The sequence below is a fragment of the Nanorana parkeri genome, unplaced genomic scaffold (genome assembly GCF_000935625.1).
Source record: "Nanorana parkeri isolate BGI_ZX_2015 unplaced genomic scaffold, ASM93562v1 scaffold982, whole genome shotgun sequence".
Lineage (NCBI taxonomy): Eukaryota > Metazoa > Chordata > Amphibia > Anura > Dicroglossidae > Nanorana > Nanorana parkeri.
Window position 1 is genome coordinate 376,752 of NW_017307250.1, and position 25,429 is coordinate 402,180.

The 25,429-nt window shown below is 39.7% G+C and overlaps 1 protein-coding gene across 1 annotated transcript in view; it reads right to left on the bottom strand.

Annotated features, from left to right (window-relative positions):
• DNM3 (dynamin 3) overlaps positions 1-25,429 on the bottom strand; it is a 212,304-nt gene that overhangs the window by 151,840 nt on the left and 35,035 nt on the right. Inside the window, exon 16 of the mRNA XM_018566844.1 lies at positions 11,506-11,619. Within this exon, the coding sequence (XP_018422346.1) occupies positions 11,506-11,619 (114 nt within the window). The remainder of the gene's footprint in view (positions 1-11,505; positions 11,620-25,429) is intronic.

The window sequence follows — 25,429 nt, forward strand, 5'->3', positions numbered from 1 at the left end:
ATATATATATTTGTAGTCTTATTAGTGTATTAGTGCACTCTTGCAACAACAAAGTTAAGTACAGTCCGTGATACTAACAGTTACATTTTCAGAACAAGCATTCGGAGCCTACCCCTTTCTTCTAATGTCCAAGTGATATAGGTCAGATACAGAATCTAAGCTGTAATACTAGGCACTAAAACACTTTAGATAATACATGTTCCGTGGATATTATTCTTTAAATATAATTGTAACAAATAACACGCACACAAAAAAAAAAATCTTTAACAGTAACGGGAAGTCAGCTTTCAAGAGAAAGATGACTTCCATATGTCTCCCTCATGCTCCCCATCTGTTAACAGGGCAAAAGAGCTTCCTGTCTGAAGTTGGCCTTCCAGACCATTACAAACATGTTTATACAAAGAGAAAAAAAACTCCAGGTAACTACTCTTATCAACACTGCAGGCTGACCACACACAGTGTGAAGAAAATACATTTCCTTGGGAAAAGAAGAAAAATAAATATATCAAATAATACACAAATAAACACAGACACAGTCTAAATGCTGAAAAATGTGAACAGTAAAATGGCACATGGAAAATGGATGTGTTGTGCCCAGTTTTCTTGTGACATGCCCATAATTTCTTTAACAGATGTCTAGGCAAATTGACACAATGGATACGCAGGTACAGTCACTAAATAGAGGAAACAAGATTCGAAGCATAAACACTGTTACTTAACAATCTCTACTGTTCAGTGTAATGTTTCCAATTATTTTTATTTCTAGAGATCATCAGCTTTTTCTTTAATCTTACTTATATGACTTTTTTTCCCTCAATTCATGTGTAGTCATGCATGTTTAAATTTTATACTATAGCTAGTAGAAATACTGACCAGACCTAAATGCCATCTCTGTCTGTTAATGTTAACATAACTCCTGTCTTCTACATTTCACAGCATATTGCAGAACACATTTTAAATAACTGCATGCCTGCGAGCTTAACAACAGTATATGTACAAAATATAATTAATGTATTCCTCCATATTTCAATGCAATAACCTTGATAATATTTAATATAGGAATATTAACACTGTCATATTCCAGTGGCATACCACAATGTCTAAAATTATGGACCAAATAAATACAGAGAATTGCTAATATTTAAACACTGGTATAAATTTGCCTTATCTAATAATAATATTTATGTGTCTGTATCTATTTCATTTTTTCTCATGTGCGTATCCAGAGTAAATTAATTTATTACTGATTTAAATATATAGTAATCTGTAAGTACATCAAGCAAGAGTTTTGTGGCGCTGTATGTTTAAGGACAATACAAACTTGGATTACCTGTATCAACATGTATTTTAATTGAATAGAATAAAGCATAATGAACAGTTGCAAACTGTAATTATTGTAATTTTATGTCTTGAACAATATACTCTTTTGTACAACCATGTTCACCTTGCATGCAACAAAATCCAAAGGAGATGTAGGCTCCTTATCAGCCTGTGCCGATGGAATCGTGGGATTGGCTGGAAGGAGTTGTCATGTGTCTGCCTGTCTACACTTGCTGTGCAGAACATCCTCTCACCTGTACAGCAGGCACAGACAGGCAGTCACATGACAACCCAGCCTGAGTGACTACCAGCCAATGGCAGCGCAGCTCTGGAATTCTATAGCAACTACATCTTGAGATAAAGTACCACAGCATCAGCTGCAACTACGGCATAGCAAGGATTGGTTTTATTCTGTCGACGGAAAAATAACATGTACTTGACCTTTTTCCTAGTTCTTAATGCATTTCCTATATGGTCTCGTGAGATCTGAGCTGAATAGTTTAAACAGGGGCCAACTCCACAATAAAAACAAATTTTTTGATGTTGTTGCACTGCTTTGTTAGATGTTACTGTACTGGCTGTAATGTATTACACACTTTCTAAGCCATTTTTAAAAGTTATCTTCGCCCAATGCTTAAAATCCTCAAGAACTGGATTGAGTGTAAGGGGTTTTGTAGTGTGCACATTTTTTAGTAGTACTAAACTTCAATTCAAGGCTGGGCAATTCCGGCCCCCCAGCTGTGCTTCAACTACAAATCCCAACATGATTCTTCCTCTGGGAGTCATGCCTATAACTGTTAGTTTTGCAATGCCTCATGGGACTTGTAGTTCCACAACAGCTAAAGGGCTGCTTTAAATTCACCAATCATAATGTCCCATGTCAGTCTTCTTAGTTTTAGGTTTTTAACTTTAATTTGTCTATGCTTCTAATGTGGCTAAACCTCTGAATAGACTTATATGTATCCTTTAGTACCTTCATTATTTACATGTTAATTAAAAGGTCAGTTCACACATTTTATTTCACTGTAGTAGCAGTACAAGTATATCTGTCATGGACTTTTTATAATCTTAGAACATGAGCTCTTAGGTCTATCCAACCACTGCAAGAGCCCACTGGCTAATTGATTTAGTGAACACTACAAAAAATGCATTAGCATTGACTTTTCTCTTGTTGCGGACGTTGAAGCAAGAGTCCCCTGTGTGCAAAGCAGACCTGGGAATTGCACGGGGTGGATCTTTCCAGTGGAATCACCAAAAGATGCAAGAAGGCAATGAAAGAGTAAGTCTACCTATATCCAGCCATAACTGAAAAGTGAGTTTTGTGTGAGTTAACCCTTTAGTCCTCGATACTTTGTGAAATACATTTTTGACTTTGGAGTCAACCTTTAAAGTCAATAAAAACTGTAATGCCACCAATAGAAGCAAATACTACTAGCAGTTATCCTGCAGCAATAATATACCTAATCCACAGAGCCAAAACTGCAACTCGCCTTGCCTGTCTCTGTGAATGTCATAAACCAAGGAGAAAACCTGGACTTTTTTAATATAATAGACCTGTAAGAGATACACTATATAAACGAATGAAATTACATTCACAATACCAAAATTAATAATCATAATCATAACTGTAATATTATATATAAAAATGAATATATAACTCATGAATGAGTGTGTGACTATATGAGTATGTAAGTGCAAATGAGTGACTTTGTCCCTAATCTGATTAATGGGGATAGAATGTAAAATAATAATATAAATATAATAATCCTTACATACAAAGCCACAAAGTAATGCTTTCAATGTGCAGCTTTTCGGCAAAGAAAAGGTTAATCTAAGAAAGAAAACTGAAGCAAGCAGAGAGCCTCCTTAATTGGGCTCATTCCAGTGGTGAGGGTTATGAGCGACAGCTAAAGTATAACAGAGCCTTTATTTTCATGGCTCGTTGGGGGCCCTCTGTTTGCAGAAAGGGTAACAACGCCACACACCAGATGGTCTCGTTTTCAAATTCCAACTGGAAAACTCACGACATCCAGATAAATGCAGACATTTTATTTTTTTTCATTAAAAAAACAATGCATAGAGAATGCTTGGGGGTAAATCTGTGTGGCCTTTAGGAATTAAGAAGGAATTTTCTTCCACATCCAATTTGGCCAGGAGCAGCTATTTAATTATGTTAGTGTTTAGTTTTAAAACATTGTTGAACAAGCAGTGAGCTCTATGTCGCAAATAAATCTTGCTTAATACATACTTAGATGGAAAACTGTTCTCTTTTTGGAAGGTTTTATTTTACATACACTTCCTATATGTTATATTAGTTACAGCTATAGGCACAAAAAAAAACAAATTACAAAATAAGTAATCCATATCGACCTACAACTGACTCATGTGCTTGTGACGCAGTGCAACATACAAGTTTATAACTATTATAACTAGTATTTCAAATGCAGACAAAAAAAGTGCCTTAAGCAAATCAAAGCATGCTTTGCTATTTGAGGCTCATAATCAAGTTAACTGTTGTTAGTGTGAGCAGAGGTGGTCTGTAAATGAAGGATCAGAGCCACGCCAAACCAGCAGTAAGCTAAACATCACGGAGGTCTTTCTGATATTTACTGGCTGACACAATTTTCTGGTCCCTAGGTTTAAGAAGCTACACTATCACATCTCCGGGGAAAAGCAAAACAACTTGGAAAGGAAAAGGACAACTTCCTTTTTCATTAATGTCAGGGAATGGGTCACATACACGACTGGAGCATAAGTGATCACACACATTAGCTAAAGAGGCTGTAGCACTGAAATGCAAAGAAAACACAATACAGTGCTGTCTATGTCAGCTAAATTTTCTAGTTAGCGCATATCCACCGAGTTGGTAGCTTAATGACAACTTAATTATCACATTAGTGGGCAGTATTTCACCAAACTGCTCAGCAAATGCTAACTACATTGCAGTGCATGTTGTTGACTCAGAGGCATGATATGCAGATTCCACCTAGAAACCAATTTTACTGTAATTATTGGTGTGTCCTAAGATGCAGTATATTCTAGTGTCAGAATGATATGTGAATTATAGTTAAGACTGCAGTACTGCAGAGTACTGTACTCTGCAAAAATCATTACATTTGTTTAGGTTCACAGAAACACATCACCTAAAATTTAAAAAGAAAAAAAAAAAAGAATGTAAATCACAACTGCTTTTCTGTGAAACAATAAGACCTCATTGGCATGTATGTGTAAGTGCACCACTGGACCTTGATGCCTAGCACGAATAATATAGCTTTAAAGAGAACCAGTCACATCTGGGCTTATGCAGGAAATTCAATATGAACTCCAATATGAACTTTAAAAATGAACTCCAGGCAGCCAATAAAAAAAAAACAACAGCAAATCCAGATATGTTTTTATTTAAAAAAATTATTACACGAGAATTATGGGGTGAGTGAAATACACTCATCCTCATTGTTAGAGCCGACGTGTGACATTAAATCTGTCACACGTCGGATCTTTTGACTGGGAAGTGAGAGAGCTGCAGTATGTTTTCGCTCACCTCCCTGCAGAGAGAGTCACTGCTCCCCGCAGGGATTCCCACTTCCCTAGCACTGACTGAGGGACGGACAGCAGAGAGTGCGGGCATAGCTGTCTCTGTGCCTACATAGGCAGAGCCAATTGTGGATATCTACAGTAATGATGGAATTCGTCCTGGTTGTGGCGTTCTCAGCATATAGCGGGTAATAGCCCGCTATATACTGAGTTTTGGGTCACGGGAGGACGTTAGCATACATCCTCCCATGATCCTAAAGAAACCTACGGGAAAAAAAAGTTACCCCATAGTTCTTTTTTAACTGCTTGCTGTCCGGCCATTGTAAATAAACGGTCGGACGACAAGCTCCCATTTTTTCGGCTGGCACGCGCCCTCTAGCACGTGCATGGGCAGAGAAAAAAAATTTAAAATGTAAACAGCCATGAACGGTTGTTACACAAAGAAGCGATCGGCGGCTTTATAGCCGTCCGATCACTTGTATGTGCTGCCATTGAGTTGTCATTTCTCTAGCTGCTATAACCAGAGAAAAGGCTGGTGAAGCAGATCTCTGCTTCATCAGCTTAGTTGGGGATCCCCAGGTGACATTAGGGGTCTTGGAGACCCCTAATGTCTCCATAAAAAGGACCTGTCAGTGTGTCTGTGCTATCACATGGGGGATTGTTAACCCCCCTATGTGATAGCAATAACATTAAGTGTAAGAAAAATAAAAAAGGAGAAGAAAATAAAAGTCACATATAAATATATATAAAAGTGTAAAAAAAATGTAAGTCCCCCACCCCTACATATAAACATAAATACGCGTCGGGTGCGCCAATGCGTGAAAACGACAATTGCGCTACACATGTTACATATCGTCTCGAACATCGGAGTGAGAGCTATAATTTTAGGGCCATCAATCACTCATAACACTAAACTGATGAGTGGTAAAAGCTTTTAAAGCGTCGCCTATAGCCAATTTTGAGTATTGTAGTTTTTTGAGGTTTCACGGGTGCGCGCAATTTTAAGGCTTGACATGTTTGGTGTCTGTTTACCTGACGTGACCCCATCTTATATTTTACCAAAAAATTGGGTAATCATAAATGTTTACCCAATGCAGAATTTAATATAGGGGAAACAGTTTTTCCCCCAAAATTTTCAGTAATTGTTCCTTAATATAGTAAAAAAGAAAGCTCTATGTGTCCCCAAAAAATGGTATAAAATGAATTTCAGTATAGCGTTGCATGATGGAATAAATGTCAGTCAAAGTACCGCAGCGCTGAATACTGAAAAATGGCCTGGCCAGGAAGGGGGTGTAAACACCCCAATCTTCAAGTGGTTAAATGTATTTCATCCTCTTGTAATTTTCTGTAGGCCAGCACTAAGACTGGGAGAAAGATGAGCATCACATGAGGCAAACCAGGTGTCCTGCATGTTCACGTACTGACAAGAAACAGGCTGCCAGAAAGAGAGAGCAGAGAGATAATCTCATAATTTAGCTGATGCTCCTTTACCAACCAATAACAGGCTGGAGGCCAGGGATTGACTAGGATTATTAAACTCTGGATATAGCTCCCCCTTACAACTCCTTTCCCATCACTAATCCCCCTAACGTATCGCTAGGTTACTTAAAAAACAAATCTATCTCTAAAAGCCTAAAATACTCACCCTAATTTGTGGTCATGTAACCAGCCAGCTCACAAGTCTTCTATCTCAGAGGAGGGTCCTTCTTCAGGTATCCACATTACTGCCTGGGACACTTTCTATTGGATGTCCAGCAGAGAAAATGAAAGACTGCTGATGACATCAGGAAATGAGACCAGTCTACTGCAGCACTTGATTAACTGGCTGTGGCACCTGGCAGCTGGGAAGGCATTAACAATGGACTTAGTCGAGTAAAAACATAAGCATTGAAGGTTATTTAATTTAAAAAAAACAACCTCTAAATGGGTGATGGGAGGGTGATCGAGAGGGAGGAATGAAAGGGTGTATTCTCCTGCCTGGAGATGGGCTTTAATTGCAGGAGAAAAAAGTGAGGTCACCAGGCTGGTTGTTCTATCTGGCAGGGCTATGCCACTCTCAGGACTGGCTGGACAGATACACAAGTCCTTTGGCAGGTAAGACAGCTCTCACATATGTATTTCAGTGGTTTATTTGGCTATTTGCCAACTCTAAAAAAAAGATTGCTATTCATCCTTATTGAATTTTTCTTACTTGCACTGTTGCCTGGGGATTATGGTTGCAATGTGTGAAAGGGTGATGATACTGCTACTGGATGATGACCAATGGCACCATAAATGTTCTAATTCACCTGCCTTTTCTAAAGGTTGAGTCCCACTGCCTGTCAGTGGTGCTTTGTGGGCTGCTATGGCCTCCTAGCTGCCCTGTCGACTGAAAGTGGACTGAGTGAGATCAAATCGTTTTCTCAGCCTGTCAAGGTAATAGGAAAAAATCCATCTTTTTCTTTTATTTGGCTCCAGCACATAAGGGATGGGCCTTAACTCTCCTCTCCCAGCCAGTGCAGGATATGTAAGGGTTCTGACTGGCCCCTGGCAACATGATAATAAGACGCACCTGGCCAGTCTGTAAGCAGTGGCAGTTTGCATGCCATTGAATTGCATGCCGGGAGTAATTTGATCTTGGAAACCTCCAATGTGGGAGACGGTGAGTGCAAGACAATTTCCATTCACTTCTTTGGTTAATTATTATTATTATTACTGCAGGTATTTATATAGCGCTGGCAATTTATGCAGCACTTTACATAGTTGCACATTCATATCAGTCCCTACCCTCAAGGAGCTTACAATCTAAGGTTCCCATCTCACATGCATACACAGAGGGACAACTTAGAGAGGAGCCAATTAACCTACCAGCATGTCTTTGGAGTGTTTATAGAGTTTCACATACTTACATGTAAGGTCTATTGAGTTCAACCAATAGAAAAAAATGAATAAATAAACAATATGAAAACCTCCATATATAGAAGCCTATGTCCATAGTTGATACAGTGTATCCAACGAAAAAAAACCTTATACAGCATAGTCTAATGTATTCCACCAGGGATTAAAAGGCAATCAGATATTACCTGGATCAACAATCACTGGTGTTATGACATGTTAATAGGCCAGCTACTGCATATTCTGGGCTGTCTAGAACTAGTTTCTGAAGAAGTCTATTCCACGTTTTCACAGCTCTTACTGTGAAGAAGCCTTGCTGTATGTGGCAGTTAAACTTCTTTTCCTCCAGATGCAAAGAGTGCCCCCTTGTCCTTTGCAATTAATAACTTTGCACCCTTAAACACCTCTTCTCAAGAGATAATAAATTCAGTTCAGCTAAGATTTCCTTATAGCAGAGGTCTTCCACTTGCACTCTCTCCAGTGCCCAAAACTGAACTGCATATTTCAGATGAAGTTTTACTAATGCTTTGCAATGGAGCAAGATTATTTCTCTCTTTGTGGAGTCTATACCCCTTTTAAGACAAGCGATACATCTTGGACAGAGAGCGGGTGAGTGACACATTTTTGTGGTCCTAAGCCACATTCTGTGTGCCTAATGGCACGTATATCAGCCCTCAGTGTTTGTACTCACAAACGTCAGTAACAGCTGCATCATTTCTGGTTTTCTCAATTATCTTAAGTATCTGAAATAAGAACAGTCTGTGTTGCTTTTAATATCCAATTAGATGCCCCTTCATTATCCAACTGCAGTAGTGTAAACAGCAAAGGAAGAATCTGGGTGGCTTCTATGGGCAAAATACAGAGTTTATATTTACACCTTTTTATGATAAGTGAGGTCTTGTGTTCCTAACATTCTAAATTTCAGTATCTGTTAATCAGTGTTGCACACATAGTCCACACTTACAAGCATCAATAGCTGTGTCTATCCATCAATGACAAGTACTATGCAATGCAGTTCTTGGAAGCGGTGTTTTTATAAGCCAACATTATTCACTGTCTGCATGGTGACATACAATCCACTGCAACTGCAAAAGCTTCTAGCTGAAGGGGTACTTAGATCATGCTAATGAGTGCAACCCTAATTGTGTGGAACGCTGTTAAACTAAAAGAGGAGAGGAGAAGGTGGGAGGAAACGGTATTTTTAAATTTAATTTACTATATTTTACACACAGTTCTACAAATTATGGAAAGAATTCAAATCAGAAAAAAATGGACTGCACTTTTTGTGTCTTATTGGCCTTTGTGTCTTATTTCACTTTTACCAACAACCAGCCGGAAATTCAGCTGTCATTAATATTAATGTGCCATCTTCTGTTTTTAAAAAGAAATATTTAAGGAAACAGTTTATGGAAAAATGCCCCTTAAAATGTTGAAATTGTTTCAGTATTAGACAATATCTGTTTTATTAGTGTGTGTGTGTGTGTGTGTGTGTGTGTGTGTATATATATATATATATAAAAAAATATATATTTCCCACCAAGGGCAGGTACTGCACTCAGATAGGAGTAACAGGCAGTCCAGTGGTGGAAGAGCCACTCACTGGTCAAGTATTGAAGCAACATAAATACATTAATTTATTTTATGAATACAAGACCTATGGCTTGCTCTTCCACTGGACTGTTTATATAAAGGAAAGCAATGGGAGCATCCAGCATCCAGGCACCACACTACAATCAAAACTCAAATTCTCCTCTTTATATGAGGCTCCCACAGTCCTATATAGAACACTATGCCAAAGTTTAACATATACATAATTAAATCACTCAAAAGTAGAAAAGCTTTAATGTTAAAATCATTATAAACAAGGCTGTCTCACATAATACCACGTGATATGGTGTCTGTGACCACCAGAATCTATAGTAAATATGACCTGTGGACCACAAAAACAAAGGTCACAGATATTACACATACAGTGATGGCATGTCGATCCCTAAATGCAGATAAAGAAGTGTAAGATAAGAGACTCGATTGCTAGGGTTTGGCATTTTATTATGCCAGTAACAATTCACATCCTTTACTAAGTCCATGTAAAGTTGAGCACAATACTGTCCAAATTAAAGTGAAAATCCCCTCAAAACATACTGCGTGAACATTCTGGATGCTAAAGGTAATGGGACAGCAGAGGAGCTGATATTTAAACCACTCAAATTTTTAAAAAAGTGGGGTTCAAGAGACTCCGTCACTTTTAACTCGCACAATTAACAATTAACTCGCTTTCACGCACCCCCTTGCAGCTCCATTCCTCTGATGGTGTTGTTGACAAATGTCTGGTGCTTCCAGGTATGAGGGAGCATGTGAACTCCTTCCAGGTACAGTGCTCAGGTCTGAGTGGCCACTCGCCATGGTCAAACTTTGAGGCAGTCATTATCCCTGCATATACTCTGATGCCATTTGACATGGAGCTGACACAGGGGTGGGACTTCTGACTTTGATGAACCAATGGAATGACAGAAAAGTGCAGTCAAGGTCAGTATGTGTGTGTGAGGATGGGGGGTTATTTTTTTCAAGAGTACTTGTCACATTGTTGTAAATGGGCAAAGTGACAGGGTCTATTTAAACTGTATTGATCTAGGCCTTTTTCAGGAAAAGCAACTCTTGCTCTATGCATGTCACCATAAAATTCACAGGAAGTCATTAAAAGCTCTTCCCTGTTTCTTACATTCATATTTTTTCTACACTATAGTAAGACTAAAACTGAAAAACAAGCCAATAAAGTTGGTAAACATACTACAAATGTATTTAAATGCAACATAATACAATTGTCTGTCATTCTTCAGTGCAACATACGGTATAAAAAAAAACCCTTAAAGGAAAACTATGAGGTGAGTGAAAATCACTCAACCTCATGGTTCGAGCCGACGTGTGACAATTAAACTGTCACATGTCGGCTCAATAGATCGGGAAGTGAGTGAACACATACCGTCGCTTGCTCATTTCTCGATCATGTCCCTGCAGAGAGCCGTGGCTGTCACTCACGGCTCCCTGCAGGGATTCCCCCCCTTCCCTGTCCGATCCTCCAGCGCTGACTGGGGGCGTGTACAGCTGGCTCTGCCTCTCGATAGGCAGAGCCAGCTGTCAATCACACAGCTCGGTGGATCTCGACAGTAATGTCGCGATCCGTCCCGGCTGCGGCGGTCTCAGTAGCTGTAGCTCGCGGTATACTGAGCTTTGGGTCACGGGAGGACGCTAGCTTGTGTCCTCCTGTGATCCTGGGGAGAACTATGGGGAAAAGCACTGACTCCTTTAACCTTTCGTCCCAGTGTAATGGGAAAGGACTATTGCTGTCACTTTTGTTCTATCTTTATTGAGATTTTTTTATTGACCAAAAAAACTAATATGCTGATGAAACAGTCAGAATTTGCTTCAGATCTGATCTCTCACATCTCCTAACAATTGTGTAGTTCAAGGGGGGCCTTGCAGTATATTAGATCCTGCCACTATTTAATTAGACCTGATATAAAATCTGTGTCTGCTATAATTTTAGGACACCACCCTTGGAATATGTTTACATATTAATTCTCCAAAATTACATAACTGTTAATATTACCGTAGTGACACAGAAGAAGTTTAATGGAGAAGTATTGGAGTTCAGGCCTAACTACACAATCTCTATAGGGAGGTGGGGAGTTATAGATTGATAGATTAGTTAAAATAAATCAGCAGAAACCAGATTTTATATTTTGGGGAAAAAAAATATTCCCTATGGATTCCACTTACCTCATCGTCTTTATACCAGGAAAGGCTCTCTGCAGTCAGAATAAACCAATAGTCTTTGGATCCTCCTTTCATAAGACTGATATTGCTTATAGTCAACCAGCCCTTTCGAATCACCTGCACAGAAAGAGTACATGAAGAAGTAAAACTTTGAGTTTGCAGTTAAGTGTAAGTCTTACAAACCTGGGTAACTCTAACTGAGCCTATGAGGAAAAATCACATAAGCAGTAATCAGTTGATCCAGAGATACAGGTATATTTTTATAAAGGCTGAGTTTGGATCTACATTCTGAGACTCCGTATTGGTTCCTAAATGTTATGGTTGGCCTCATGGTGTGCTGTATGTGTATAGGCCAATGCCTTGGCTGGCGCTCGTGCAGAAAGTTTCTTGGGCAAACTCACCGGCCCAAGTGGCTCCGTCGGCTAACGAAGGTGGGAGGAGCCCGGTGACGTCACAGGACTCCTCCCTCCTTCCCTTCGTTAGCCGTCACGGACATCGACGTCACCGGACTCCTCCCCCCTTCCCCTCGTTAGCCGACAGAGCCACTTGGGGAAGGGGGAAGGAGTCCGGTGACGTCGATATCCGTGACATCACCAGATCGACACTATTCAAAGTTTTTCTAGCTTTACCAGAGAGACAGAACCCTGAGCATTCCGCACCCAGCAAACTGTATAAGAAAGTAAAACCTGACTAGCTGTTGTTTGTGTTCACGCTGTTTGAGCCACTTCCTGTCTATATGCACTCACTCACATGTTCCTGATATGGAGACATTCCCTCACTTTTTGTCTTTATATGCACCATCACCGTGACAGGAAGTTTGTAAAATTCTCTGCATTGGGGAAAAATTTATGGTAATAAAGACCTGACAGATGACTTAACTCTATCCGATTCCATGCATAACTAAAGTAGAAGTTCTAGCTGGAATTCCATTTTAAGCTTTTTTGCATTTTCTGCTGCTAGAAAACACTGGAAATAATGAAAAATGTTTCTCAGCTGTAACATGTTGGCTAAAGTAGTATTATGGCCTCCCATAGCCTCCCAAGAGTTAAAAATAAAAAGCAGCTGCCACATTCGCCTCCTTTCCTTAACTGTCCGCCGGAGACTAAGCAATCCAAAATTGGTCCTTTTTCAGTTAAATGGCTCTACTTCCTACCTGGGCTCTTAGGAAAATGCTTAAAAAGTGTCCCACACCATTAAATGATGCCGATCTCTGCAGTGTTCAGGATCCACCCACTACCAGGGGAAAAAGAGGGTGAAGAAGACATGTGATGTCATAACACTATGCCAAAGACACCTGGAAAAAATGTATGTATAAAGATTCTTTTATAAACAAGCTAACTAATTAGAAAACAACATAATTCCTGAACACAGAAAATACAGTAAAATGATCATAGGAAAATGCGCCCTCTGTGGGAATGGAGCAATTCACAAATTATTATTTTTTTTACAACAAATCAAGTGTCCTCACCATTTGTCAAACAATGCTGAAACTTTACAATGAAGACTCACAAAAGAGGCATACAGATTATTCAAAATTTGAAGATTACAGTGTCATTTGGACTAGCATATGTGAGGAAATGGATGCTTGCTTAGTACATGAAACCTAAAATGAAAAATTAAAAGGAAAATACTCAGGTGTGGATATGTTTTGCCTATTCTTCAAATAATCTCTTATGCAGAACCAAAAATAAGTATTGTTCTACGTTCTATTCTGCAGAGGGATATCATTCCCTTTGGTTTAAAAGCCATGTCATTCAGGATTCATTTTACATCTGCACAATGACCCTAAACATTCCTCAAAGCTATGCTAGGCCTATGGTATCTGAAGTCTAAGAAATAGCAAGAGGTTCTTCCATGGCCTTCCCTCATCACTCTCCAAACCTCATCTCCACTGAATGTCTCTGAGAACATCTGGAAAGGGAAAAGGTGAAACTTATTACAACATCACAAGACATTCTTGTGGATGCTACAAAAGAGTTCTGGAATGCAATTGATTCTTAAACTCTATAAAAACTTGTAGAACTGATTACAGATACAGCAATGATTAAAGCCCAATTTAGATCATAGAAATAGATATGCGGCCAGGCAGATATTGTTACAAATGCTTTCATAGTCTTATCTCTCCACTTTCCTGTTAGAGTAGTAGTATAGTCTATCTAACTACGACTGGCCAGTCCAATAGGCACCAGAGTTGCCCAGCGCAGTAATCAGAACTAGTCTGACTTGGCCCTCCCTCCCCCTGCAATACAAGTCTTTGTGAGGACACAAGGTAAAACCTGGGCTTGCTGAGGATCACAAAGTAGATTTATATCCTTTGTGCTATTGGGAAACATATATTGAAATGTTTTTTTTGCCCAGAGTTTAGCTCTAAGACATTTCCCAACACAAAAACATAAATTATACCATGTGAATGTCAGGACTATAAACCAAAAAAGTGTGAGATTTAAATGGAAAAAGGTAAAAAGTCACCAGCACTCGATTTTTTGAAAGTGAATATGTCCCTTTATTGGACAAAAGACGTCATAGGGGAGCCGACGTTTCGGGGCCACACAGGGTGCCTTCTTCAAGGCAGAAAGTATGACAAAGAAATAATCAAACAACCCACACATATATACCCCCTGTGATCACTCAATAATCAAAGAGATACACACATCATGATGTCATAATGGCGGCAAAAACGCCATCTTTGAAAAAACTCAGAAGCAGTTCAAAAAAAGAATACTATAAACAAACATAAATCGATACATACCAACAATCGAAACTTCCAGGTGCTGTGGCTGCATAGAGGTCGGCATAGAGGCAATATTGATATCCGGAGCACCAATCGCTATGGTACGTATGATATGCTATGATCCGCAATCTATTTCCACCTAACGCAGGCGCGGGAGAAAGACGTCACAGGCAGGGGGGAGACCGTCACGACTCACAAAAAGCGTACGGCGCATGCGCAAAGCTCCATAGGCTATGTGATGCGGTACAAATGGAAGCTTTATGGGTTACCATAGGGACCAGAAATGTTTCGTCAAGGCAGCCGATTCAAAGTGCACTGCCAATATAGCCAATCCGAAAAAACAGGAGACACGAACAAGACTAGAAAAATAGGTAGCCAATCAGACCAATATATAGGCACAGCAATATCCCTGGAAAAGTATATGTAATAGGGCATTAGATATGACGCCAATTTTATGAAAAAACTAACCACATATATAGAGACACGTACTAAAACAGATAAGATATGCATAAAAAACAAACATTTAAAAGACATTTAAAACGGAACAGCACGTAATGTCATGATTGCACATTTGGGCCACAAGTAAAGATAATAGATCAAATTAATAATTAATATACCAAAACAAGCATCATAAATATTTCAAATCTTATTGATATAGTATGCAATGGTTTCTTAATATGAGATTATAGGTCTTTTTTAGTATCAAGGAATAATTTAATTATATAAAAAATCATTAATACTGATATGTTAATATTATATATCTATACGTGGCTGGTGCATATGGATACAAAAGCTCAATACAAAGCAACGTAGTTTATGTTAGGTAAGGTCAATCTGTCAAGAAACAGGATAGGGACAATGAAGTATTGAGTCCTTTCGGTCTAACAGTATTAAGAGTGTGAATCCAAAAGGCTTCTCTACGCAATAATAAATTGTCTCTATTTCCCCCCTAAGGGGTCTATACATCCAAGAAGGAAATTTTGGTTTTAGATACCTCTGGGTTAAAGACAATACCTTCTGCTAGTGTGTTAAGGTATTCTATGAAGATATGCATATCGTCATCTGGACCAGACCAAATGACGAAGATATCGTCAATATACCTTGTCCACAGTTTTACATGTTCAAACAGCTCAGATGGGTAAATACAACAATCTTCAAGATATCCCATAAATACATTTGCATAAGATGGGGCAACAGAACTGCCCATGGCGGTACCCCTTGTTTGGAGAAAATATTGTTCCTCAAAACGAAAATAATTATGGTCAAGTACCATTCTCAACCCATCCAAAATGAAGGATGTTGGTGGAGATGGTAATTCTCTTCTAGAGAGAAAGTACTCTACAGCTCGTAGCCCCCTTCAGAGGGGATACTTGTATAAAGTGCAGAGACATCTAGGGTTAGAAACAACCAATCTGGGCTAATTACATCAATGCTTTTTAACTTAAGAATAAAGTCATTAGTGTCACGTGTATATGAGTGAAGAGCCTGCACCATAGGTTGCAGAAAAAAATCTAGCAGCATAGCAAGTGGTTGTAATATCGAGCCAGTCCCCACAACAATGGGTCTAAAGGTGAGTGGATTATATCCCTTGTGAATCTTTGGTAATCCATAGATCACTGGTGTCCGTGCATATTGATTATATAGCCACTCAGCGGTGCTTTCTGAAATCCATCTCTGGGTCAATGCCATATTGATCAACGATGAAAGTTTATTGAGAATTGAACTGAGAGGGTCTCGTGGGATGGATCGATATGTGGTGGAGTCCGATAATAAATTATTCATGCCTGTTCTATAATTGGCATAGTCCATGACAATAATGGCTCCCCCTTTATCAGCAGGTTTGATGATGATAGAGGCATCCTCCTGTAATGACTTAAGGGAGGTTGTTTCGGCCTTATTTAGATTCGAGGGATGTCTATGGTTATATGTCCTTCTCTTATCGGTGACCACACGTGTATCATGTCTGACTGTTTTGATATAAGTTTCAATAGATGTAAACTGTCCAGGTGGTATAAATGAACTTCTCTTTTTAAATTTAGATATCAATGGATCCGGATCTTTAACATTTGTTAGATGACCAAAGTGCTGCTTTAATTTCAGGGAACGTTCTAATTTAAAAGTATCAATTTCAAATTGAAAATCATTGAACTGTGGTGAGGGGCAAAATGAAAGTCCCTTACTAAGGACTTGGCTTTCGCTATCAGAAATAATTCTGGATGATAAATTAATTATCGGGCATTCCTGAATTTTTGTTGTCTCGTGTTGATCGAGGGTCCTGAATTTCTTCTTCTTACCACCTCTTCGGGTACATTTCTTCCTAAAAAAGATGTTGATGTAGAGGCAGATCCAGTAATGGTAGAGGTGTCTAACGGCTTTGTAGATGGTACATCGCTGTCTGTAGAGGGGTTCTCTGTAGGTCGTTCGCTCTCACTAGAGCTAGTTTTATATTTATGGAAACGTTGTCTACCTCCTCCACGTTGGAAAGCACCACCCCTTTGTCTTCTGGCAAAGGTGTTCCCGGTGAGCCAGGGATACACCCTACCATCCTGGTAGTCTTGACATACTAATTTAAATTTTTCCCGTTTAGCAGCACGAATTTTATCCGCGTAAAGACATATTTCGGATTCCATTTTTTTGATTTCATCATTGAAGGCAGTCTCATCTGGTATTTTAATACGAATCTTGGTTTCAAATAATGTGATCTCTTTGTTGATTTGACAAAGTTGGGTTTTTATCTCCTCAATCACGAGTAACATATAATTGAAGGAGTTTTGTGTAGAGATAGCACACCATCTATCACAAAATTCTCGACTCTGTCTGCCAATAGTCGGTTGATTACGTATGCGAAACCCTCTTGGGATTTTTTTAGCTCTAAAGTATTCGGAGAGTGTGAATCCATGCAATTCAAGATCAATATGTTTCTATTTAAGCCTCTTCAGATCTCTAAGGAGATCAATGGTGGAATCAGACCCAAATGCAATGGTAGGGTTGGCTGGAAATAGTATGGCATCAATTTCACGTTTGTTAAATGCATATGTATAGGTTGTATCCTCATGATGTTCATCATGCTGTTCCATAGTATACCACTAGTTGGTATCTCAAGATAATTAAGATCAGAAAACAAAGAGTACAGATGTCCGAGCAATGGACTAATAATATATATACCCACAAGGCGGCCTCCTTTGCTGGGGTGCAGGACAAGTGTGCCAGACGAGTCAGCAGGTTTCATGATGATAGAGGCATCCTCCTGTAATGACTTAAGGGAGGTTGTTTCGGCCTTATTTAGATTCGAGGGATGTCTATGGTTATATGTCCTTCTCTTATCGGTGACCACACGTGTATCATGTCTGACTGTTTTGATATAAGTTTCAATAGATGTAAACTGTCCAGGTGGTATAAATGAACTTCTCTTTTTAAATTTAGATATCAATGGATCCGGATCTTTAACATTTGTTAGATGACCAAAGTACTGCTTTAATTTCAGGGAATGTTCTAATTTAAAAGTATCAATTTCAAATTGAAAATCATTGAACTGTGGTGAGGGGCAAAATGAAAGTCCCTTACTAAGGACTTGGTTTTCGCTATCAGAAATAATTCTGGTGATAAATTAATTATCGGGCATTCCTGAATTTTTGTTGTCTCGTGTTGATCGAGGGTCCTGAATTTCTTCTTCTTACCAGGGGGTATATATGTGTGGGTTGTTTGATTATTTCTTTGTCATACTTTCTGCCTTGAAGAAGGGACCGTGTGTGGCCCCGAAACGTCGGCTCCCCTATGACGTCTTTTGTCCAATAAAGGGACATATTCACTTTCAAAAAATCGAGTGCTGGTGACTTTTTACCTTTTTGCTTTGTGTTTGCGCGGTGCCATCCGTGATTTGGTCACTTCGAGCACCATCATCCTAAATTGGCCGGGACTGCTGTAAGGTGTGCGGAGGGTTCTCTTCCATTTCTACACCTGAGATTTAAATGGGGCTTTAAAAGAAAATTATTGATGTACATTACTAAACATTAAGGGATCTATTCACTATGCTGCCGTAGGCAGCCGAGTGAATAACCCATCTGAAGTGAAGTGAGCTGAACGCTGTTCGGCTATATCGGCTGAAATCAGCTGTACATCGGCTTGCTTCGGGTCGGCTGAACATGCTCAGCAGAATAGAAAAACTGTTAAAAAAGTAAAAACAATAAAATAGAAAAAAAAACTAATTGGCGGAGCTTGCAGTGACAGCTAGCTCCGCCCAACTCTTTTCTATTGGCTGGGCGGTTCTGCTGCCGTCAAAAAAAAAAATCACAATAGGAATGCATAGCTAGATTCCTATTGGCTATTTCACTTTGCAATAGCCAATAGCAAACTAGCTATTGCACCCGCCCTCTGCTGCTGTCAATCACTAAAAGGGGACCTGATGGAGAACTTCAGGTCTCCTCTGCTGATTGACAGCAGCAGTGGGCGGGTGCAATAGTTAGAATCTTTGGATAGTTCATCCTTAAGCTTGGGAGTTAGATATCTCTCTCTAGCTACATTTAATGTGTGGTCAAGGACATCTTTAGGATAACCTCTCTCACTAAATTTGTTATACATTTTGGATAGTTGTATTTCGCAATCGACTGTATCTGAAAAAATACGCATAACCCTGACAAACTGAGAGATGGGCAAGGAGTCCCTCAGTCTGTCAGGGTGAGCGCTGCCATATGAGAGCAATGTATTACGGTCAGTTGGTTTAGTGTATAGTGAGGTAATCACCTGCCCCTGATCGGCTGTGACCATAACATCCAAAAATGAAATTTTGGTTTTGGATACCTCTGGGTTAAAGACAATACCTTCTGCTAGTGTGTTAAGGTATTCTATGAAGATATGCATATCGTCATCTGGACCAGACCAAATGACGAAGATATCGTCAATATACCTTGTCCACAGTTTTACATGTTCAAACAGCTCAGATGGGTAAATACAACAATCTTCAAGATATCCCATAAATAAATTTGCATAGGATGGGGCAACAGAACTGCCCATGGCGGTACCCCTCGTTTGGAGAAAATATTGTTCCTCAAAACGAAAATAATTATGGTCAAGTACCATTCTCAACCCATCCAAAATGAAGGATGTTGGTGGAGATGGTAATTCTCTTCTAGAGAGAAAGTACTCTACAGCTCGTAGCCCCCTTCAGAGGGGATACTTGTATAAAGTGCAGAGACATCTAGGGTTAGAAACAACCAATCTGGGCTAATTACATCAATGCTTTTTAACTTAAGAATAAAGTCATTAGTGTCACGTGTATATGAGTGAAGAGCCTGCACCATAGGTTGCAGAAAAAAATCTAGCAGCATAGCAAGTGGTTGTAATATCGAGCCAGTCCCCACAACAATGGGTCTAAAGGTGAGTGGATTATATCCCTTGTGAATCTTTGGTAATCCATAGATCACTGGTGTCCGTGCATATTGATTATATAGCCACTCAGCGGTGCTTTCTGAAATCCATCTCTGGGTCAATGCCATATTGATCAACGATGAAAGTTTATTGAGAATTGAACTGAGAGGGTCTCGTGGGATGGATCGATATGTGGTGGAGTCCGATAATAAATTATTCATGCCTGTTCTATAATTGGCATAGTCCATGACAATAATGGCTCCCCCTTTATCAGCAGGTTTGATGATGATAGAGGCATCCTCCTGTAATGACTTAAGGGAGGTTGTTTCGGCCTTATTTAGATTCGAGGGATGTCTATGGTTATATGTCCTTCTCTTATCGGTGACCACACGTGTATCATGTCTGACTGTTTTGATATAAGTTTCAATAGATGTAAACTGTCCAGGTGGTATAAATGAACTTCTCTTTTTAAATTTAGATATCAATGGATCCGGATCTTTAACATTTGTTAGATGACCAAAGTGCTGCTTTAATTTCAGGGAACGTTCTAATTTAAAAGTATCAATTTCAAATTGAAAATCATTGAACTGTGGTGAGGGACAAAATGAAAGTCCCTTACTAAGGACTTGGCTTTCGCTATCAGAAATAATTCTGGATGATAAATTAATTATCGGGCATTCCTGAATTTTTGTTGTCTCGTGTTGATCGAGGGTCCTGAATTTCTTCTTCTTACCACCTCTTCGGGTACATTTCTTCCTAAAAAAGATGTTGATGTAGAGGCAGATCCAGTAATGGTAGAGGTGTCTAACGGCTTTGTAGATGGTACATCGCTGTCTGTAGAGGGGTTCTCTGTAGGTCGTTCGCTCTCACTAGAGCTAGTTTTATATTTATGGAAACGTTGTCTACCTCCTCCACGTTGGAAAGCACCACCCCTTTGTCTTCTGGCAAAGGTGTTCCCGGTGAGCCAGGGATACACCCTACCATCCTGGTAGTCTTGACATACTAATTTAAATTTTTCCCGTTTAGCAGCACGAATTTTATCCGCGTAAAGACATATTTCGGATTCCATTTTTTTGATTTCATCATTGAAGGCAGTCTCATCTGGTATTTTAATACGAATCTTGGTTTCAAATAATGTGATCTCTTTGTTGATTTGACAAAGTTGGGTTTTTATCTCCTCAATCACGAGTAACATATAATTGAAGGAGTTTTGTGTAGAGATAGCACACCATCTATCACAAAATTCTCGACTCTGTCTGCCAATAGTCAGTTGATTACGTATGTGAAACCCTCTTGGGATTTTTTTAGCTCTAAAGTATTCGGAGAGTGTGAATCCATGCAATTCAAGATCAATATGTTTCTTTTTTAGCCTCTTCAGATCTCTAAGGAGATCAATCGTGGAATCAGACCCAAATGCAATGGTAGGGTTGGCTGGAAATAGTATGGCATCAATTTCACGTTTGTTAAATGCATATGTATAGGTTGTATCCTCATGATGTTCATCATGCTGTTCCATAGTATACCACTAGTTGGTATCTCAAGATAATTAAGATCAGAAAACAAAGAGTACAGATGTCCGAGCAATGGACTAATAATATATATACCCACAAGGCGGCCTCCTTTGCTGGGGTGCAGGACAAGTGTGCCAGACGAGTCAGCAGGTTTCATGATGATAGAGGCATCCTCCTGTAATGACTTAAGGGAGGTTGTTTCGGCCTTATTTAGATTCGAGGGATGTCTATGGTTATATGTCCTTCTCTTATCGGTGACCACACGTGTATCATGTCTGACTGTTTTGATATAAGTTTCAATAGATGTAAACTGTCCAGGTGGTATAAATGAACTTCTCTTTTTAAATTTAGATATCAATGGATCCGGATCTTTAACATTTGTTAGATGACCAAAGTACTGCTTTAATTTCAGGGAATGTTCTAATTTAAAAGTATCAATTTCAAATTGAAAATCATTGAACTGTGGTGAGGGGCAAAATGAAAGTCCCTTACTAAGGACTTGGTTTTCGCTATCAGAAATAATTCTGGTGATAAATTAATTATCGGGCATTCCTGAATTTTTGTTGTCTCGTGTTGATCGAGGGTCCTGAATTTCTTCTTCTTACCAGGGGGTATATATGTGTGGGTTGTTTGATTATTTCTTTGTCATACTTTCTGCCTTGAAGAAGGGACCGTGTGTGGCCCCGAAACGTCGGCTCCCCTATGACGTCTTTTGTCCAATAAAGGGACATATTCACTTTCAAAAAATCGAGTGCTGGTGACTTTTTACCTTTTTGCTTTGTGTTTGCGCGGTGCCATCCGTGATTTGGTCACTTCGAGCACCATCATCCTAAATTGGCCGGGACTGCTGTAAGGTGTGCGGAGGGTTCTCTTCCATTTCTACACCTGAGATTTAAATGGGGCTTTAAAAGAAAATTATTGATGTACATTACTAAACATTAAGGGATCTATTCACTATGCTGCCGTAGGCAGCCGAGTGAATAACCCATCTGAAGTGAAGTGAGCTGAACGCTGTTCGGCTATATCGGCTGAAATCAGCTGTACATCGGCTTGCTTCGGGTCGGCTGAACATGCTCAGCAGAATAGAAAAACTGTTAAAAAAGTAAAAACAATAAAATAGAAAAAAAAACTAATTGGCGGAGCTTGCAGTGACAGCTAGCTCCGCCCAACTCTTTTCTATTGGCTGGGCGGTTCTGCTGCCGTCAAAAAAAAAAATCACAATAGGAATGCATAGCTAGATTCCTATTGGCTATTTCACTTTGCAATAGCCAATAGCAAACTAGCTATTGCACCCGCCCTCTGCTGCTGTCAATCACTAAAAGGGGACCTGATGGAGAACTTCAGGTCTCCTCTGCTGATTGACAGCAGCAGTGGGCGGGTGCAATAGTTAGTTTGCTATTGGCTATTGCAAATTGAAATAGCCAATAGGAATGTAGCTATGGTGATTTTTTTTTTTATTCTGACGGCAGCCAACAGCTCCGATGTCAGAAGAAAAAAATAAAAGAAAACAGAGCAGGGAAAGGTTTACCCTGCACGATTGAGCAGAGTAAAACTTTCCAGGAGAGGGTGTTTCTCTCCCGGGCAACTGGGAGCAGCTATCTAATAGCGGGAGACTCCTGGAGCGTCCGGGAGAGTTGGGCTGTATGGAGATCAGCGTCCCTGGTTACTTGGTAACCAGGGACGCTGATCTGTCTGTGCAAGTAGCCGGAGCCAGCCGTGAGATGACGGCTGGCTCCGCCCAGCTTCGGCTTTCACCTCGGCTCAGTCGAGCCGAAGCATATGCCTTCGGCTTGACTGAGCCACTAGGCTGACTTCGGGAGCTGTACGGGCTATAGTGAATAGCCCGTACAGCAGCCCTTCGGTTCTACTGAACCGAAGGGGTCCTGGGGCCGAAGCTAGCCAAAGGATCAGCCAGTCAGTGAAAATGAGGGTTGCACAGATACCAAGTACAGTACTCGGTACAAGTACAAGTACATGTACCGATACTTTTGAGCTCCAAGACTACACTAGAGAAAAATTCAGAAATTAGGAGGCAGCTGTCATTTGTAAGGAGCACACGGAGCTCCTGGGATTTGTACATCTCTGTTTTAATGTATGATTTTGTTTTTATAAATATAAATAAAGGGATACACAGATACCAGTTTTGCGAGTACGAGTACTGGTACTTGCCGAGTACTTACTAGTACGAGTACTGATACATTTTTGCTTATTGTCATGTGACAGTTTTTCTAAAACAATACAGACTGATGATTTCAGGACAGTGGTGGAGCGCCAGAGCCAGGTCCCAGCTGCAATCGCTGCAACCCTGGTAGTTCTCATGAAAATGCCAAGTATCTGCACTGGTACTTGAAAAGTATCTGTACATTCCTAGTGAAAATAGTGGTGAAAAACATGCCAATATTAATTTAGAGTAAGAAAGCTCTTAAGTGCAAAATGACATGGAAGTTGTTCACTGTTGTAACAGCACTGGCCCCAATGTTTCTGAAAAGTGTCCTACTCCTGCTTGTATCCACATCAATCAATACAATACAAGACAATATGGAGATGTCAGGAGCAGGAGTGTGCCACCCTTGGAATGGGCTTAGCAGTGGGACAGAGAAATGATCTACAGAGCGGAAATCTTTTCTGAGATATAAGAAGTCAGCAGGTACTTCAACCCTCTGACATTGACCCCCAAATTTTCATTTATAGTGGACTTATCCCTTATCATGTGGAGGCATTGTAAAATGTAGGATTGGAGAATTACTACATGAAGTTTAGGGAAAGTCTGATTCCACACTATGTGGCATGGACTACCGAAACAGGAGACATAATGTAAATGATAATGACTCCTCCATCATAATGATCCTATTAGTCAGATAAAAATTAACAAAGCTTTTGTTTTGTCTCTCACAGCCTTATTGCCTCAGTGATAGTTAGCCACCAAGCAGCTTTGGATATTGCTGGCATGGATTAAAACAGATCAGGAAGAAGGGAAACATGTGTAGCAGTAGCATGGATAGGAGATAATATTGTAGCTGTCAGCAGGGCATACTTGACAGGATGAATGAAGGATGACACAGTTCCTTCCCGCTATGCTTTACAGGACTCACTTTGGTTGCATACTGTCCTAGTCACAATTCCTGCAGTCTCTGTATTAATAGAGTAACAGAAGGAAGTGACTTTGAAAGATTACTTACGCTTGTAAAAACACCCATCTCCCTCCCTTTCCCTGAACAACAGGTCAACAGGAAAATATGATTTTCTAAAAATGCTGTTGCTATTGTTAAAATAACATACCGGTAGTTGTGTCCCTTTTATCACAGAGAATCTGTGGTCACATCAGCAAGCAACTTTTACTACAGTCTGGTATTTCACATATAACACCTCTATTAGATCTAATACAACTATGGATCAACAGATCAACATATACACTGATTGTCTATCTGGAAACATCTGGAACTTGCATAGCTATTCTGTAACAAATCGCTCCTTCACTATGCAGCCTTAAAAATTCTTCTCACATATGCCCACCATCACTGAAGTTTTCCAGCAATATAAGCAAAGCAGTTTTGTGGCATTCATCCTATAATTTATAATTACATATGCATTATAGGCCAATTGTAACACCAATTTTCCGGAATACTATTAGTCAACTATTTCACTGATGCGCAAATGATGTCTGAACAAAACACTAAACTCAAGAGTTAAATCTTAAAAATGCATTCAAGTACCCTAACTATTAAAAAAACTGTATCTTATTTGTGTATCACTCGGCTGTAGATCCTCAAATCATCTCTGAATTGGTACTGACACTGTCCTTCCTTCTGGAGTGTGGCTACTTCTGTTACTCATGGTCCCTGTGTGTGTTGTAAAGTACCCACCGCTCCAAGCTCGCTCCCATGATGGATTGCAATCTCACGTTTAGTTTACTCATTTGTATTGAGATTGCAGTCCATCATTGGAGTGAGCTTGGAGCGGCGGCTACTTTACAACACACACAGGGACCATGGGGAAGAAAAGTAGCCCCCCTCCAGAAGGAAGAACAGTGTGAGCACCAATTCAGGGATGATTTGAGGATCTACAGCCGAGTGATACACAAATAAGAGATATTTTAGTTCATAGTTAAGGTACTTGAAAGCAAATTTAAGATTTACCTCCTGATTTTAGTGTCTCTTCAATGCAGTTATGTATTCATTAAAAAAAACATGACATGGATTTCAAACGCAACCAGTGTAACTACTTAAATTTGGCTTGGTATCAGCCTCTTATATACCCCTGTACAACAGTACTAGAAGAGGAAGGGTCAAGCCTGCAGATAGTGGAAGCAGTGATGAGCATA